Raw genomic sequence first — 16,458 nt, 5'->3', positions numbered from 1 at the left:
CTGTGTGAGACCCTTGGGCAATGAGGAAGCTCCCGTCCATGCATGTATGTACTTACATGTAGGCGCATGTGAATCCGGCATGGATGGAGCGCGCGCCATGGATGATGGTGTTGCCTGCACGATGTCGCTTAGCTGCACGCTTAGCCTCTTCGGGCAGGAGTTCGTGCTGGTCCTCCCGTCGCTCCGCTCACCGCTTCCCTGGCGGTGTGTTTCATCGGGCAGAATAACCCGCAATGCCGTAATCATGCCAGATTGCATGGACGGCTGACGGGTCCTACAGAGCCCCAAGGTTCTCCAGAACGTCAATTTGCTGCATATTATTCCAGATATGCTATCTCTATCTACCCTGATATGACTCAGTCCGCCACCTTATCCCGCAGAGAGACCTGGAGCCTTCTGGTGCTCGTGGGGGCCTCTCTCGGGGTGATCGTCAACACTTTCCAGGGCGACGGCGAGCCGTTGATTGTGTCAATCGCGTTTAGCGGAATCGCATATGCTGCCACGTTCAGCCTGATAAGATGGCTTGGGCCGGTCTTTATGAAGGCCGGGCTGAAGGGGAAGGATATGGCCAAGGCGAGGAAGCCTGAAATGTGAGGAATCCTTGAACGAGCCAAAGAGAGCAATGCTGACTGCTGTTTGCCTTAGACCCGAGACTATGGGCGCTGTTTGCGCAGTTGTCTATCTCCTTCTACTTATTATTTTCATCCCGTTTCCTTTCTATAAAGACATCGTCGCCGCGACGTCGGGAGGGGGCAACAGGGACGTTGTTCTCCAAGCACAGCAGGTCGAGACGGGTCGGTATCTCCACAGATTTCCTCATAGCAAGGTTCGTTCTCTTCGCCTATATTTTCAACCATCTAACGTCTCTCGTGGCTAACGCTTGTCCTAGCTTGCATCCTACCTCTCCGGCCTTCTGTCTTTACAATCAATCGTCATACTCGGAATCGGCGACGACCTGCTTGACATCAGATGGCGACACAAGGTCTTGATTCCAGCGTTCGGAGCCATCCCAATGCTTATCGTTTATTTTGTGGATTTTGGCGTCACACAAGTGGTGGTCCCTCTTCCATTGCAGCGATATCTGGGACCGATCGTTGACCTTGGATGGCTGTATTATGTCTACATGGCGGCGGTGGCCATCTTCTGCCCGAACGGTATCAATATGCTGGCGGGAATCAACGGAGTCGAAGTCGCGCAGTCGCTGGTGATTGCGCTTCTGCTTATTGTCAATGATTCGCTGTATCTGGCTCCATTCACGCCGTACCCGCATCCGGCCACAGACTCGCACCTGTTCTCGATTTACTTCTTACTGCCTTTCGTTGGAGTCTCTCTGGCGCTACTGTACCACAACTGGTACCCCTCCAAGGTTTTTGTAGGCGACACCTACTGCTACTTTGCAGGCATGGTGTTCGCCGTGGTCGGTATCCTGGGCCACTTCAGCAAGACCCTACTGCTCCTGTTCATCCCCCAGATCTTCAATTTCCTATACTCGACCCCGCAGCTGTTTCGGATCATCCCGTGCCCGCGGCATCGTCTGCCCAAGTTCAACGCCTCGACCGGGCTGCTGGACGCGTCAGTCACCGAGTGGGCTGTGCCCCCTCCACGGCCGGTTGCCATGGCTCTGGAGCTGCTGCACCGGCTGCGGCTGGCACGAGTGACGAAGAACGAGAAAGGGGAGATAATGGAGTCTACGAATTTGACCATTCTGAACCTGTGGCTGCTGTGGATGGGACCGATGAAGGAGGAGAAGCTGGCATGGAGTATGGTTGCCGTCCAGACGGTGTGTGGATTGCTGGGATTATTTGTACGGCATCGCCTGGCGCTGTTGGTGTTTCGGGAGGATAATTTGGCATTTGGGTCGCATATGTAGCAAGGTAAAAGTGATACATGAATATGATATATGATGCTGTTTTTCTAATATCAGACCATGCTGCATCTAGCTATCTAGGTATCAAATGGATATGGCTGGCTTGATTGGTGTATAAAGGGAGAAACAAACCATAGAATAGGTTGAAGAGCTGATACATATGTAGTAAATAGACAAACAACTGTTCGAACACTCTATCTAGTTATATAATTACGATATTCCGCTTCTGGGAGAAGTATGACTTCGCCTCGGATAAGTATTGTAGTATTGATGCATTGAGATCCATGTATGTCTGATATATCAGACATCAACCTCATTTCATAAATAACTCCCTATTAGATAACAACAGCAGCAGTAGTCGATACTGTACCTAGCAGCTTACCCGCATAGCAACAACATATACATAGATAGACGACCTACCTCATGCCGTGCCATATAGGTAGGGCTGGATCTAGGTAGATACATCATCACGTGACGATATATTGCCCTGGCATTAGGTAGGTACCTAGGTACTGTGAAGAGGGACTCTAAAACACCCATCTATAGAGTATCAAAAAATCAGAATTTTCACTAACATGATCTATTATTACCACAAACTGTTCATTATTACAAGCCCCGCAGTATTAAAGGTACCTAGTATTGTGTTGCTGAGGAGGAGGTGGTGGTGGGCCGAGGAGCTGATGCAAATCTGCAAGACGATGGCATCATCATCTGGCTACCTAGGTTCAACTTAGAAACATCCCATACATCCATACCGGAGTACACGGCACGGAGCATTTTTCGAGACTCAAAATACGAAGTACTGTACTTCGGCTATCCTTCCAACCTGAGTTGAATATGCCTAGCCAGAGCGGCATCCTCCGATGCCATGCCATGCCATGGCTTCGGGATATCCCGTTATCATCTACCTATCTCCCAAGGTAAGTTAGTAGTTAGATAGGTAATGTACAGTACCTAGTTTAATTGATCCAGAGGACGTCCAGTGCGTGATTCATTGAGGAACTTGCACAATAACTATTTATTACCCTTGGATTAGCCACCATAGCTTGGATCCGCATTTCGTTTTACGGAATAAACTCCACTCCACGAGGCTTGGAATGCACAATGTAGATACTTTACTTACCTCGTGCCGTGCCAGGCTCGTGGAAGGTAGTGAGTGGCCCCGCGCGAGCTTATGCAGACAACTACTTATTTAGTATCTATCTAGGTCACTACGTGTTTGACATTGCCTTGCCACTAGGTTAGGTAATGTGAAGTACCGTAGCTCGAGCTAAGATTGACCTGTGCCTGCTGCAGCTTGCTGCAGCTAGGTGGAGGAGATCTTGATAGTTCACTCCCGGGGGGATGCGCGAGGGGAGAGGGGGAGGCGGTTCTTAGGCTAGACAGGTGGATAGCTTTGGCCATGAGGTTTTGGAAGTTACCCGTGGTGGAGTGGAGAAACACTTACTGAGTTCTCTTATTGCTTCCTTTCTTTGTAACTCTCTGGTGAGCAGGGTAGGTGACGGAGGTGATGATCCATTTACTAGCGGAGGGAACGATGCAGACTATATCATGATATTATAGAGGCGATAGAGGATATATCTATCTATCTCTCCTGAATAATGAAAGACGTCTATCTATCTATGAAGTAGATCCGATTTCTACATAGAATATAACTATCTGGTTTTCACACTTTTTCAAGAAAAAATATCTACTAATCTATATAAATAGTCTTTTGCACATAAAACACAATCATCACATATTTTTTCTAACAAGACCCGACAAGACAAGACGTCTATAGCTTGTACATCGAATTCACTCGCTTTCTTGGGCCTCATTCAAAGCCCGCGTTTCCCTCTCGATCTTGCTGTCACCCAGCGTGACTCCAATCTCCTTGACAACGAACCACGCTGGGACCAAAGCGGCTGCCCAGAGGGCGAACCCGAGATATGTATCCCCGATAGAGGCCATGATTGGGACGCTGCTGAGTCCGTACTGGAAGGAATTAGTGACGAATATGGTCAACTTGATTAGCGAAGATAAATGATGGGAATACTCACACCGATGGCCTGAGATGCGGACTCGGCTCCACGCAGCAGTCCGGAGAGACGCACGACTTCGCTCTCGTCTTTGGCTAGAGTTCCGACGATGAAGTACCTGTACAGATGATTAGTGCCTTGATCCATCACGGGCTTTATGTGGGACGCATACAGATACAGATAGTTCAACTGGAACCCAATGACCCAGAACAGGAACAGCGCGAACCCCTTCCCAAACCCGGCGTCGACCCAGTCGTACGTCGGCCGCGTCTTGTTGAACTCGGTCACCAGGATCGTGCCCCAGATCCACCAGCCGCCCTGCAGCCCGAGGATGACGAAAAACGCACCCCGGCTCCTCGCCTTGAGGGAGAAGTCCTTGCGGTCCAGGAACGCGCCCAGAATGTTCCCCGCGATCAGGGCCACGATCCCGGCGAGGAATGATCCCAGCGCGCGGGCGCGCACGCTGAACCACATGCCCTGGAACGTGTACATGACCGGCTCGGTGAAGACGGCCTGGAAGATGAGCGGCAGGATGAGGAGGAAGTTCTTGCTGAAGAGCATCTTGGTCGTCGCTTTGAGCTCGTACAGGGAGCCGTTCGTGATCCTCAGTCGGACGGGGACGCCGTCCGTCCGCTGGACCTGGGAGGGCTTGTTCAGGAGCAGACCCACGAAGGGGCCCAGCGCCTGCAGCACGATGAAGATGATAAACACCGTGTACGACACTTTGCCCGCCGTGTTCCGGTGCGCATTGATCCCCAGGTTGATGGCGCCTCCGAGGATCTGGCCCCCGACACGGAAACTGAGCCAGAAGCCCAGGAACCTGCCCTGGTTGTACGGCTCCGGGTACGAGAGCGCGACGGCCGCCTCGGCCATCCAGAAGATGCCCGCGGATAGACCGCACAGGGCCGCTCCCAGGAGGGTCAGCCAGTCGAAGCCGAAGCGGTTGTGCGTGTAGAGACCGGCCGCGAAGGGGGCGTAGCCGGTGGTGCCGATGACGAAGGTCCATTTGATGCCGATGTAGCGCACGACGACGCTGGAGAAGTAGCAGGAGAGTACCATGAGGCAGAAGGTGAGCGCGTTGGCGGCGTTGACGAGGTACGGCTCCTGTTCACCTCCTCCGCCGAGGGAGTTCATGGCGCCCCAAATCCCGGGGGCGAGGAGGTTGCAGACGCCCAGGATGAAGGCGTTGTAGAAGGATGAGCGGTACCATTTTACTGTTCTGTTATCAGCCTATGCACTGAAGCAAGGTCGGATGTTCAGGGTACCTAAGGTAGTAAACTGACCTTCGTGCCGCTTATAGTCCTCCGCAACGGCAGGAGCTTGGGTAACTTCTTCATCTCGAGGTTCAATAGCCTTCTCAGAAGTCGCCATTGTGGTACATCAAACCGATTCCCAACTCCTTCAAGAAGTCAGATGGCTCCTGCGCAGAGTCAGCAGAGAAAAAGACAAGCATATGATACGACAGCCCAATTGGACTATATATAACTCACTGAATCTAGCAAAAAAAAAAAAAAAAGACCACGGACATAGCCTACCAGGTGGACCGGCACCTCGTGGCATAAAAAAATATACTAACCACGAGGGACTGGAACGCGGAGGCCCATGTGCTACTTACTTCAACGGCCCCATGGAGCAGGGAGGAAAAAGACACTAATCAGCCGTGTCATGACATGTCAAAAAAGTTAATCTCTTATCTAGGCCATATAAAAGGTAGGAAAGAAAGAGTGATATGCACCATGAGGTGATTCGATGAGCAGAGTTCGCTATGTGTGTGATCTGCCAGAATGTTGTTGTTGCCCAAGCGGATTACGTGCTAGCACGGCATTTTTGCCCGCTATTACGCAGCGTGGTAGGCTGCGTCGACGATCCAGACCTTGAAACATAAACCTGGGGAGCATAGCGTCTGTGCTAGCTGGTTTTCTTCCTCTCCTCAAGTTTCCCTTATGAGGTGATGCTTGACGTGTTGGTTTTTTTTTTGCGAAAAAGTACAGTTACGTTGATGTACATCAGGACGCGGGAATGGCTTGGCGATGGATGGCGACATTCGTCTCTGATACGAATTAATCTTTTCATCTGAATAAGTTCTCCGACTCGGGCTCGGAGTAAGGTTCTAGACTGTTTGCTTTTGAGGGTCTAGAATTTATTCCCCAGAGTTCGCACGCTCCAGCTGGGTATATGGAATCTAGAACGAGCGGAGCGGGGAAAGAGGTAAATAAACGCCCTGAGTTAAAACTATATCGTTGTCAATTTACCCTAAGCAAACTTCTCTCTCTCTCTCTCTCCCCTCAACCTGTTCAACCAGAAGCAAGAGAATATCGCCATCCTCCCCCGCAATGAGCACTCTCCAATTCCACGGAAGTGGATCTCAACAACTCAACCTGACTTAACTCACCTCAACCAACAGGCTCAACGTACTCACTTCAGGTACCTACCTAGGTACAGTACCTAACTTTTACTCCGTATCCTCCGGATGGAACACCAACGCCCGAACCTCAATACTCTCCCTCGCGTCCCACCCCTCCCCATCCGTCTCGGGATTCACAAACGCCGTATGCGGCACCCTCCGCGCCCGCCCATCCGTCTTGGAATCGAAACACTTGATCAGCGTGACCATCTCCGGCGTCTGCGCGTACCGATAATACCACCTGTGCCCCTTATTCGGTCGGACCGCATACGTCTCTCCCTCTCGATCCGGGTAGATGAGTTTGATCGGGACGAGGTCCGAGTCCGGGACGGAGTGCGCGTCCGCGATGGCCAGGGGGTCTTTGTAGATGGTCTTGATGGGCCGCCAGACGTTGATGATTTGGTAGCGGCCTTTTAGGAGGGTTGGGGCGTCGTGAGGGAGGTGGTACTTGACGCGGTTGGTGGAGGCGGCGTAGGATTGGTCGATGTGCACGCGTTGGACGGGCCCGCGGAAGGAGACTTGGGATTGGGATGACGGGGAGCGGTTGTCGGTGGTGTTGCGGCGGATGGTGTGGTCGAAGATAAAGATGCGGGAGGCGCCGGTCCTATATATTGTTGTTAGGTATTCTGTTGTCTTATAGATCTAGAAGGTGGGTTAGGTATTTATAGATCCATATCGAATTGACTCACGCATCCTTCAACAACTGCTCCGTCTCCGGATAATACTCCCCCCTGATCTTCTCATCGTCCACAAACTCCTTCTCCTTACTCTCATGATAGTAGATCTGGAACCCGTTCCCGTCGAGCGTATAGTCGAGCTCGTGCCCGCTGATATCCGTCACCGTGACCTGCAGCTTCTCGACGGGCCGGTCGTAGGTCTCCGGCTTGCCGACGTAGTTGGGCGCGGGCGGGGAGCCGTCCTCGGGGTCTTTGTGGTAGTTTAGGGTCGTCTGGACGTGGTGCGGTTTGCTGTCGGAAGGGGGGATGGGGAAGGAGTTCTTTTGGGCCTGGATCTGGGCCTCGAGGGAGGATGATGATGGGTTGGGGTCGGAGGGGAGTTGGACGGCTGCGGAGGCCATGGTGTTTGTTGTTTGCTTGCTTGTTAGATTGTCTGTCTAGAGGATAAACTTTTAAATGTAGAGACGGATACAGATCTACCGAGCTTCCACAGATGGTTTTTATATCCAGGCCTTCTATCTACGAATCTATATCCTTGATTTGCGATCAAGCGGGGTAGACTCGGCCCGTTTGTCAGACTAGCACGCAATCCGAGAAAATGACCACGCCACGTCTCACTGCTGAGAAATAGAAAATGATTCTATTGGAAGAGAAGTATCGGTTGAAGCCGAGTGATAACGTGGAAAGTTGGGGTAAGCCGGGGATTGTATTGGCGGGGAAAAATTCAACAGCTTGAAACAGCACGGATCTTCTAGTATTAAGCTTATAAATGTATATGTATAAGATCACATGAATTGTCCATCTAGTAACAAACTGTATATCTATCTAGGACATTAACAATCACTGCCGCTCGGGAAGAAATAAGCTGATGTGAGCTGATGCGTAATTCATAACATGATGGAAAACATTCCAGATCAGGATTTGTTGTAGCTGTGTACGAGCGTCGTAATGCTTGTGCCATCCTCCAGAACTTCTACTTCTTCCTCGATCGTATATCCCCTCCAGCGCGGTAGCAGAACAGTCCACACGTACCAGTATACAACAGCAAAGACGATTCTGAAAGGAATTAGCCCTCTCGCTCTATGGTATATATATATATATATAAGTAGATATAGTGACTTACATCCCAACACCAACTATAGCATAGGTAGCGTAAAAGAAGTCCACGTCCCCCTTCCAGTCTGGAGGCGGGAAGAACGGAGCTGCTAACAAGGCCACACAGACGACAATCCGGAGCCACACTGCTGGTAACCAGGCCTTGAAAGGCCGTTTGAGATCCGGCCGTCGAACTCGTAACAGCAACAGACCAACCGTAACTGCAAGAGCAAAGAACTGACTGGGGTATCCTTCTACATCGAGAATGAAGTTGTAGACATCACCCTGGGGAGGTAACGTGATCACCAGAATAGATGGAATATAATGGACAATAAGACCGCCTAGAGGTGAGTTGAACGGACGAGAAGAAGAGAGGATTCTGGAGAATGGCAGAAAGCCCTGTCTTGCAATTTCCTGATTTACACGAGCCTGTGTATGCATCCATCAGTAGTTTGCTGTCGAGAGCATGATCTCCACTCACGAGTGTGAAAGTAACAACCATCACATTCCCAGCTGCTGAAATCGCGATTGCAAGCGGGAGGATAGTCCTGCCTAGATGTGATCCAAAGGCCCGCTCGAAGAACAACGCTGCAACAAGCTCTCCACTATTCTTGATTTCCTGAATGGGTACGACAAGGAAATAGGACACGTTTGCGAGAATATACAAGCCACAGGCAGTCAGAAGGGCAGCAGGACAGACCGTCTTCAAGGTCCTAACGGGTTCCTTAACTTCGTTCAAGACATTATTGACATTATTCAAGCCAGCGTATGAGTAGAACACCTTGAACAACGACGTCGACAGGGGGCCCAAGCTCCAGTTCGAATCTTTCCAGAGTTCGTCCCAGGAGAATACCTTGGCACCGGCTCCTCCATTGGAACTGTCTGATTCAGACGGGTGCTTGGGTTGGAATATTATGACGAACAGGCCTGTGATCGCTGTCACAGCGATCAGAAAGACCTTGGTCCAGCCCAGCAGGTTCTGAATCCGGATCCCGCCTTTCAAGAAGCGCGCATGCATGATGGTAATGGCTGTCAAGAGGCCGGCCGCAAGGGCTTTGCTCTGGGTCTCGGTCGGCTGGACATTCAGGGCAAACCAGGTATACTTGGAGAAAACGATGCAATTGCTGGCCGTGAACCCAAGCAGAACCGCTTGCGCAGCGACCAGCGTCGACGCGAGGAACCTCGGGCGCTGGTACGTAAACTCAAGGTATACCTTGTCTCCGCCCGATCGGGGCAACATGCATCCATACTCAAGGGAGACAGCCAGGCCGCATGCTGACAGGATAGTCCCGACGATCCACAACAAAAGAGATAACCCGACGCTCCCAGAAGACTTGACTATGGCACCCGGCGTTGCAAAGATCCCGCTGCCGATAACCCTGGAAATCACCAGGATATAGGCGCTGGACCATGTGAGGCTTCTGCCGTAGGTGGCCGTCTCAAGCAGAGTACCCCCTTCGACAGTACGCAGCTCTTCCGCTCGTGGTCGCGTAGGGTCATCTTCGGTGCTGTTTACGGCAGACGAAGAGGTAGAGGTCAAGAGAGGCTGCGTCACACCTTCGACGTCGTTGTCCATCGTCGGGATCCTGTAGCCTGTTTTAACCCTGTAGTTGTTCTATAGTGGGAACAGAATTGTGCGTCTCCAGCATACCACAGATGGACGCCTTCTCCGTCAAGGATCGGGTACTGTAGGTGGGCTGGGAGCATAACAGTGAGTGGTAAATATTCAACTGGAACTGGATAAGAGCAAGAAAAGCAAAAGCTTCATCGGATGTCGATGAAATCTAGGCCATCACGGATGAAATGAATCTCTCTGGGAGAACCAGCATTCCAAACCCCGAATAAGTGAGTACGTGGATTGTGTATTTGTCACCCCTGGAACGTGTGAGACAAGAAAGGGCTGCGAGTTACAGGCTACGAGGCATGTTATCGCGTGTCCGACTCGCACGCCATCTCGCCCTGTGTTGATGTAAGTGTCCGCGACTAGGGTCGTCATCATCAACTCAGCAGACAGCAAAGGAATAATGATTGCGATGGCAGGATAATTTCAACATATGCCATCATCGAGATTTCTCAGCAGAGATGGGGAAGAAAACAAATCTGGGCTATCGGCTCTGGAGCAATGATGTATTTGACCCGCAGTCGAGTAGAAGGTCTGAAGCAATCAGGGCTGGATTAACCTAGTTAGTTGTGACGGCCAGGCTTACATAAGCAGATCCTTGCATAACTAAGCTTATAACATGCATAATCCTGGAGGTATGCAGGAGCCATTTAAAACTCGTTTTGTGCCGTACTACGTATAAGAAAATATATTCCTCTTATGCGTAGCACAGCCAGTACTTTTCGGCTTATTGAGCGGCCAAGGACAGGCAATGGCATACGTTGGCCTTTTTCTTTTTCTGGAACTTACAGAGTACTATTCATCGCAACGCGGGTGTGCTATCTACTAGAAGTACAGTAGCTACTGTTTTCTACCAACAAATTCAATGACAAGGACGAGAATCGTTGAAGATAGATGCACAGTTCGACATATAGCGAGCGAAGGAGGCACCCCTGACTACTCTTCTGTCAAAGCAGGGGCTCGCGTGGTACGGATCGATTGGAAATAGTACAGTACTGTGCCATATCTTTCGGCACGCCCTTTCCTGTCACCGACTGTCCTGGCGGATTGCTATTCTATAACCACACGTTTTTGAAATCATGATGGGTCATACCCTAGACAAAGCCGGCCCAGATCGGAATGTGGCAAAAGCGGCAAGATGGATGGCTTGGACAGGGGGCGGGGCCGAAAGATATGGAAACCTACTGTAGATACCTGAGGCAGAAAGGTCTACCTACCATCTTGGCCGGCCAAACAACAATGCCTTGCATCCTGTCGCACTAACTAACAAACAAGACTGCTGAGCTGTTGTACGGAAAGTCCAATAATGTTGAAAACTTCGTGCATAATCTGCTAACCTGCTGATGATTATTATTGCACGACCCGGCCAGGACCATTTCCCAATAACGCCTCCAGGTGATGACCTGCCGGATTGGTCATTGGCCACGCTAGAGGACTTAGATAATCAGCCACGTACTCCACCACATTGCACGCAATAAAGTCAGACTCGTCGTCAGATCCAGAGAGTTCAACAGGACATTCTACCATAATAGGGGCCCAAAACAGAGCCTGTAGGGTGAGGGATATACGCAAGAGGGATGTAGGAAACTGGCGGTGGCTTCTGGGACTCGAGACAGGTTTCAACGGGAATGCATGACCGACTGACCGACCGGCCGAGCATGGATATTGCCTACAGCTTCATTCTTTCCCTTCCCGGTAGATGATTGTCCGAATCCAAGACGCAGGTCTCATTGGACGTTCCAGAGGCCAAATGGACGAGGTGCTGGGTACCGTATCCAGCGTAACGTTCCGTACCAGACGGGTGGGGGGTGGATGGAAAGAAGAAGCGACCCAAAACGGATGGAACCAAGGTGCACGGCAGCAAAATTTTAGCTGACAGGGGGGGGGGGGGGGGTAACCCGGGCAAGTGGGCGGCTAGACGTCCTTAAGCTTTTGGGTGGCACGGCTGGGCATCCGAGGAACTGGACGCCTGGACACTTAGGTTGGCTGCCGACAGGATCATCCCGCCACCGGCCCTGAGCCTCTGACCGATCGAGTAAAGGCTGCCCTGGTAGCATCAAGGATCGTTGAACGTCGTTGAGCTAGTGATAGTGGATGCTGTATGGGGTCTTTGGTCGTTTGGTGGATATCGAAGTATACGGTTACGTTGTTTAGCCCTAAATTTGACCGCTGTCACCTGAAAGGAGACCTCCGTAAAAGATGCCCAGGAGAGGCAAGACTGGATCCGTGAAGGGTGAGGCTGTAATATTGACGGGTTCCATCGCGTTTATCTGACCGGGACCGGGCCCACAGCACAATCGCTGGCAGGACTTTTTCTCAGTGACGTCCGGGCATCTGATATCAAGTCCATATCAACGGGCCTGGCTGGTGTATAGGTGAGCATACTCGAGTTCACGCTTCATAAAACATATCTCTGAGCTCGAGGGGATGTCGAGAGGCCAAATACCTTGCCAGACGAGGCGAACAGGGCCTTTCCGTGCCGTTCTGTGCTGTTCTTTGAGCTGTTGCTTATCCAGGTTTCTTCCATTCTTTCCGTTTTAGGTAAAAATTTCCCGGGACCTAGGTACCTCAGGCTAGTGTCCGAGGCTCCCCCCAGATGCATGCGCTATCGTGCAGCCCCTCTTCTGCAGGGGCGATTAGAGATTGACAACCAGCCATGGCGTCCACGGGCGTCGGTCTACCCAATAATGCAGCGCTTATATCGACGACAGGACATGACAAGGCAGGGCCGCGAGGGACGTGGCTTATCGTCGCAGGTCGGAAGAGACTCCGCGATCTGGGGAAGCAGCAGGGCAGGAGTGGCGGCAGGGGCGCGCACGTGGGGCGCCGGGCTGAGCCACGAGAGGAAGGGGCGCTAGCACGGCGAGTCAGGTTTGCGCGCTGCGACAAAGAACGCCGCCTCTGCACGCCCGGGCGCTGCTTCTGCAGGACACGCGCCGGATCAACGGTGGCCGACCGCCCGAGCCTGTATTGTCCCTACGTCATCAAAAAAATGCCGTCACGAGTGGACAGCTTTTTATTGCTTTTATCTGCTCAGACCACGAGAGTTCGAACCCCCTCACGCTCTTTCCTCGTCTTGCGGACCAGCTGACCGTGATGATCTCCGCGACGGACGGTCCTGGTCAAAAACGGCTGCTGAACAGCTGACTGCCTGCGGTAAAGCATTTACCTGCCAAGAACAGCTGACCCATAGGGGATCAAAATTACAGTGACAACCTCCTGCCAGCAACGTCCCTCCCGATATTGGGCTCCGCCAGCCTTTCCCTCGCTGGGACTCCCCCTCGACCCCTCCGCCGCGTCGGCGAATCTCATCACGCCATTGCTACCCCGCCATGCGCAATGCGGCAATCTGGTCCCCAGCGCGACCCCCGTCTAGCGCCATGGGCCTCACTGGCGAGATCGCTGGAATCGTTGACGACGCTCCACCTGCTGCGTCGGCTCTGCTGTTCTGCTGCCTCGTTCCGTGGTTGAGATCTCCCGAAGGATGGCGAGTCCCAGGCACGGCGGCGAGCCTGATCCAGAAGGCCCTCACGTCCCGGGCCTAGCTCGAAGTTAATGCTTTTCAACTATATCAATCTCTCTCTGCCTCTTCAAATCCTTCTCTTCTTCACGTCCTGTGCATGGCCCTGCTTTCATCTGACCCCCCATAATGGCGACGACGACTTCCATCCAGACCAAATCCCAGCTCAACGGGAAGGCTGAGAGAGTCCTCCCCATCTTTGTCGAGGGCAAGGATGAGAGCTCTATCCACACCACCGAGATCAATCACGACCAGGGCCAGACCGCCGCCAGCACATCCAAGACCGTCAAGCAGACCAAGCAGAATGTCCTGCTGCTGAAGGCTGTCCGCGAGAAGTACACCCTCGTTGAGGACCACCCCATCCCGGACATCCTGCACAAGGGGGAGATTCTGGTCAAGGTGAGTCGGTCTGTTGCAGCGTCCTCTCCCCATACACGTGAGGAGGCCTTATCGCTGATACGGGATCTGACCTGCAGGTGATGACAATTGGACTGAACCCAATCGACTGGAAAGCACCGTATGCCTCCACGCACCTCCCTCCATTCTCCAGCCCCGTATGTTGACGGATGTATCGACAGCGCTTTCAACTTTGGAATCCCTGCCCTGCCATGGATCAACGGCCGTGACTTTGCCGGAGAGGTCGTCCAGGTCTCCGACGAGTGCTCCCGCGTGAAAGTGGGCGATATCGTTATGGTGCCATCGACCGACTACCGGGATATTCGAAAAGCCGCGTTTCAGGAGTACGCCGTGGCAACCTACTACAACGCAGCCAGAATCCCCAAGACCGGATCGATTCACGCGTCCGCATCGTTGGGAGTCGCCTTTGTGGCCGCCGCTCTGGCCCTGGGTATCTCCTTCGGTCTCGACTTCTCCGTGATTCCAGGTGCATCCAAGGGTCCGGATATGACCAAGATCCTGAAGGATGAGGACATCAACCGGATCCCAGAGGACGTTCGCGATGAGTGTTTCTCGTGCACGTCCGACTCTGAGCGCGTAAAGCGCGGAGACTGGATTGCTATCTGGGGAGGTACGTAACCAGAATCAAAGACAGAAAGACAACCAAACCAAGAGAACCTCTGCGCTAATGCCACGGTCCTAAAGCGTCGACAACCACCGGTTACATCGCCCTGCAGCTGGCCAAGATGTGCGGCCTGAAGGTCATCTGCGTCGTGGACGCTGCGCGTCACGGCGCCAAACTCATCGAGGCAGGTGCCGACCTGCTGGTCGACAGACACGACACCAACCGCGCGGTCGAGATCATCCGCGGCGTCACAGGTGGACGCCTCCGCTTCGGTCTGGACATCGTCGGCAAGGACACCGCGACCCTGCTCCAGAGCGCCCTCTTCCGCAGCGAGGACGACGGCCCGCAGGCGCACCTCGTCGGACTCACGGGTCTGCCCAAGGAGCGCGACCCGCGCATCAAGTACCACACCGTGCCCATCAAGATCTTCCACTCCTCGCCCGCCCTGGGTGAAGCCATGGTCTCGTGGCTGGAAGGGATGCTGCAGTCTGAGACTCTCACCCTCCCCGAGATCGTCCGCGCTAAGGGCGGCCTGGGCGGCATTAACGACGCTCTCGAAATGCTTAAGGATAATTCTGTTTCTGGGAAGCGGGTTGTTGTTGGTCTGGACGAAAACTAAAAAAGGGCGTACGTGCATTGGTTTTTACAAGCATGGGTAGTTTTGGCGTTCTGCTTTGTTTCTTTTTTGATTCTTTAGATATCTATGATTGTGAGGGACTGTAGATGTCTACTGACTGGATACAAAATACCTACCTAGCATGTTTATATCTATACCATACTATAGAAAATGAATGAATAGATGACTTCAGAAAGAGAAATCCTTTCAAATTAACCAGCCAGTTTAGTACAGTTAAGATATCTCGGAGGCAAGTTCAGCCGGTTTCGGGCCGACTCCGACCGGCTACTTCATACAGAGGAGGAGTTAGGGCCTAGGGCCTAGGGCCAGGGCTCACCTGAGTACCTAAGGTTGCCACTTGTGTCACAGGCTCCTACCTACACTAGTTCCGCTATGCGAGTTGCACCGGATACTCCCCCCTCCCAACACACACATATAAACAACCATACCATATCTACAATTAATTAAAATTGCAGACTCTGATATAAATCTCATCTTACATTTATTAATTGACAGAAGATGGAACAAGGATCAGGAAGAAAGTCTCTTTTTTTTTTCTTTTTCTCTATCTCACCACACGTATCCAGTACTATAAAGTGTAGAATAGGAGACTAACACGAAAGGCAAAGTAGAGAGGCTGATAAATTAGATAGGTAGGTAGTTAGTCTTCTTTATTAGGTTATTACCTATTAGATAGGTACTAGAAAAGAGCAGAGGAGAGGAAGAGATCAAATTAGAATAGATACCTAATTCTAATGAGGTAGTTGAGCAGGCTCCCAGCCCCTCTCCCCTCGCTCCAACCTAGTTCCACCGAAGCCGAGGATCCAAAGAGCATTTTAGGGTACCTAGCCAGAAGGGTTCAGCATCATGTAAACAGTTCAACCAACCTCTTTATCCATTAGGTACCTAGACAACACAGAATGATTACTTTAACTTACTTCTTTTCAAACCTTGAACCAGACAGTTTCCTCGCCGGAGTGAGAGCAATTGCGGTTAGAACTCCCTTTCGCTTGCTTTCCTCGCCGAAGCATATAGCGATAATACTGTGTCCACTAACGTAATCCACAAGCGAGCCGCGCACCCAAGCGAGCCGCGCACCTCCTACGCGTTCTCTCATACTCAGTTAGTTGAATCGATTCAAACCACCACTATACCACCAGAAATGCCTCCTAAGTCAAGAAATTCTATTGAACAAGAAGGAAGGATCTTACTAGCAATTTCTGCATTACAAAAAAAAGAAATTCGCTATGTACGACAAGCAGCACGTGTTCATATGGTACCTGAATTGACTCTATGAGACCGGCTTCACGGCAGTGTTTATCGGGCTGAGCAACGCGCTAACTCACATAAATTGACAAAAAATGAAGAGGAATCGCTTGTACAATGGATATTATCTCTGGATTGATGTGGAGCAGCTCCCCGACCGTCTCATGTTCAAGATATGGCCAATATTCTACTATCGAAGTGTGGTTCTGCAGATATCCAATCTGTTGGCAAGAACTGGGTGTACAACTTCATCAAACGGCATGATGTTCTGAAAACCAGGATATTCCAGACGATACAATCACCAGTGTGCTAAATGCGAGGATCCAAAGATTATCAAGGAGTGGTTTGACCGC

At 51.7% G+C, this 16,458-nt stretch overlaps 6 protein-coding genes across 6 annotated transcripts; 3 read left to right on the top strand and 3 right to left on the bottom strand.

The window, feature by feature from the left end:
* Positions 1 to 351: 351 nt before the first annotated feature.
* VTN00DRAFT_119 (uncharacterized protein) lies at positions 352 to 1,870 on the top strand (the record flags this gene model as incomplete). Its single annotated transcript, XM_069427269.1, has 3 exons — positions 352 to 590; positions 646 to 826; positions 890 to 1,870. The coding sequence occupies 3 exons, from the start codon at positions 352 to 354 to the stop codon at positions 1,868 to 1,870; spliced, it is 1,401 nt and encodes a 466-aa protein (XP_069290827.1).
* A 1,791-nt stretch (positions 1,871 to 3,661) lies between these two features.
* Positions 3,662 to 5,256, bottom strand: VTN00DRAFT_118 (uncharacterized protein; the record flags this gene model as incomplete). Its single annotated transcript, XM_069427258.1, has 4 exons — positions 3,662 to 3,841; positions 3,907 to 4,003; positions 4,058 to 5,099; positions 5,169 to 5,256. The coding sequence occupies 4 exons, from the start codon at positions 5,254 to 5,256 to the stop codon at positions 3,662 to 3,664; spliced, it is 1,407 nt and encodes a 468-aa protein (XP_069290826.1).
* Positions 5,257 to 6,337: 1,081 nt separating this feature from the next.
* VTN00DRAFT_117 (uncharacterized protein) lies at positions 6,338 to 7,367 on the bottom strand (the record flags this gene model as incomplete). Its single annotated transcript, XM_069427247.1, has 2 exons — positions 6,338 to 6,893; positions 6,979 to 7,367. 2 exons carry the CDS (start codon positions 7,365 to 7,367, stop codon positions 6,338 to 6,340), a joined length of 945 nt encoding a protein of 314 aa, XP_069290825.1.
* A 513-nt stretch (positions 7,368 to 7,880) lies between these two features.
* VTN00DRAFT_116 (uncharacterized protein) lies at positions 7,881 to 9,637 on the bottom strand (the record flags this gene model as incomplete). Its single annotated transcript, XM_069427236.1, has 3 exons — positions 7,881 to 8,022; positions 8,090 to 8,490; positions 8,543 to 9,637. The coding sequence occupies 3 exons, from the start codon at positions 9,635 to 9,637 to the stop codon at positions 7,881 to 7,883; spliced, it is 1,638 nt and encodes a 545-aa protein (XP_069290824.1).
* A 2,701-nt stretch (positions 9,638 to 12,338) lies between these two features.
* Positions 12,339 to 13,227, top strand: VTN00DRAFT_115 (uncharacterized protein; the record flags this gene model as incomplete). Its single annotated transcript, XM_069427225.1, has 2 exons — positions 12,339 to 12,553; positions 12,909 to 13,227. The coding sequence occupies 2 exons, from the start codon at positions 12,339 to 12,341 to the stop codon at positions 13,225 to 13,227; spliced, it is 534 nt and encodes a 177-aa protein (XP_069290823.1).
* Positions 13,228 to 13,331: 104 nt separating this feature from the next.
* On the top strand, positions 13,332 to 14,842 carry VTN00DRAFT_114 (uncharacterized protein; the record flags this gene model as incomplete). The annotated part of the gene is made up of 4 exons (XM_069427214.1): positions 13,332 to 13,601; positions 13,679 to 13,719; positions 13,781 to 14,229; positions 14,304 to 14,842. 4 exons carry the CDS (start codon positions 13,332 to 13,334, stop codon positions 14,840 to 14,842), a joined length of 1,299 nt encoding a protein of 432 aa, XP_069290822.1.
* Between the last annotated feature and the right edge of the window lie 1,616 nt (positions 14,843 to 16,458).

Source organism: Thermoascus crustaceus (assembly GCF_041956765.1).
Source record: "Thermoascus crustaceus strain CBS 181.67 unplaced genomic scaffold VTN00scaffold_1, whole genome shotgun sequence".
Lineage (NCBI taxonomy): Eukaryota > Fungi > Ascomycota > Eurotiomycetes > Eurotiales > Thermoascaceae > Thermoascus > Thermoascus crustaceus.
The sequence above is the reverse complement of the archived record's forward strand: the minus strand, read 5'-3'. Positions and strand labels throughout refer to the sequence as shown.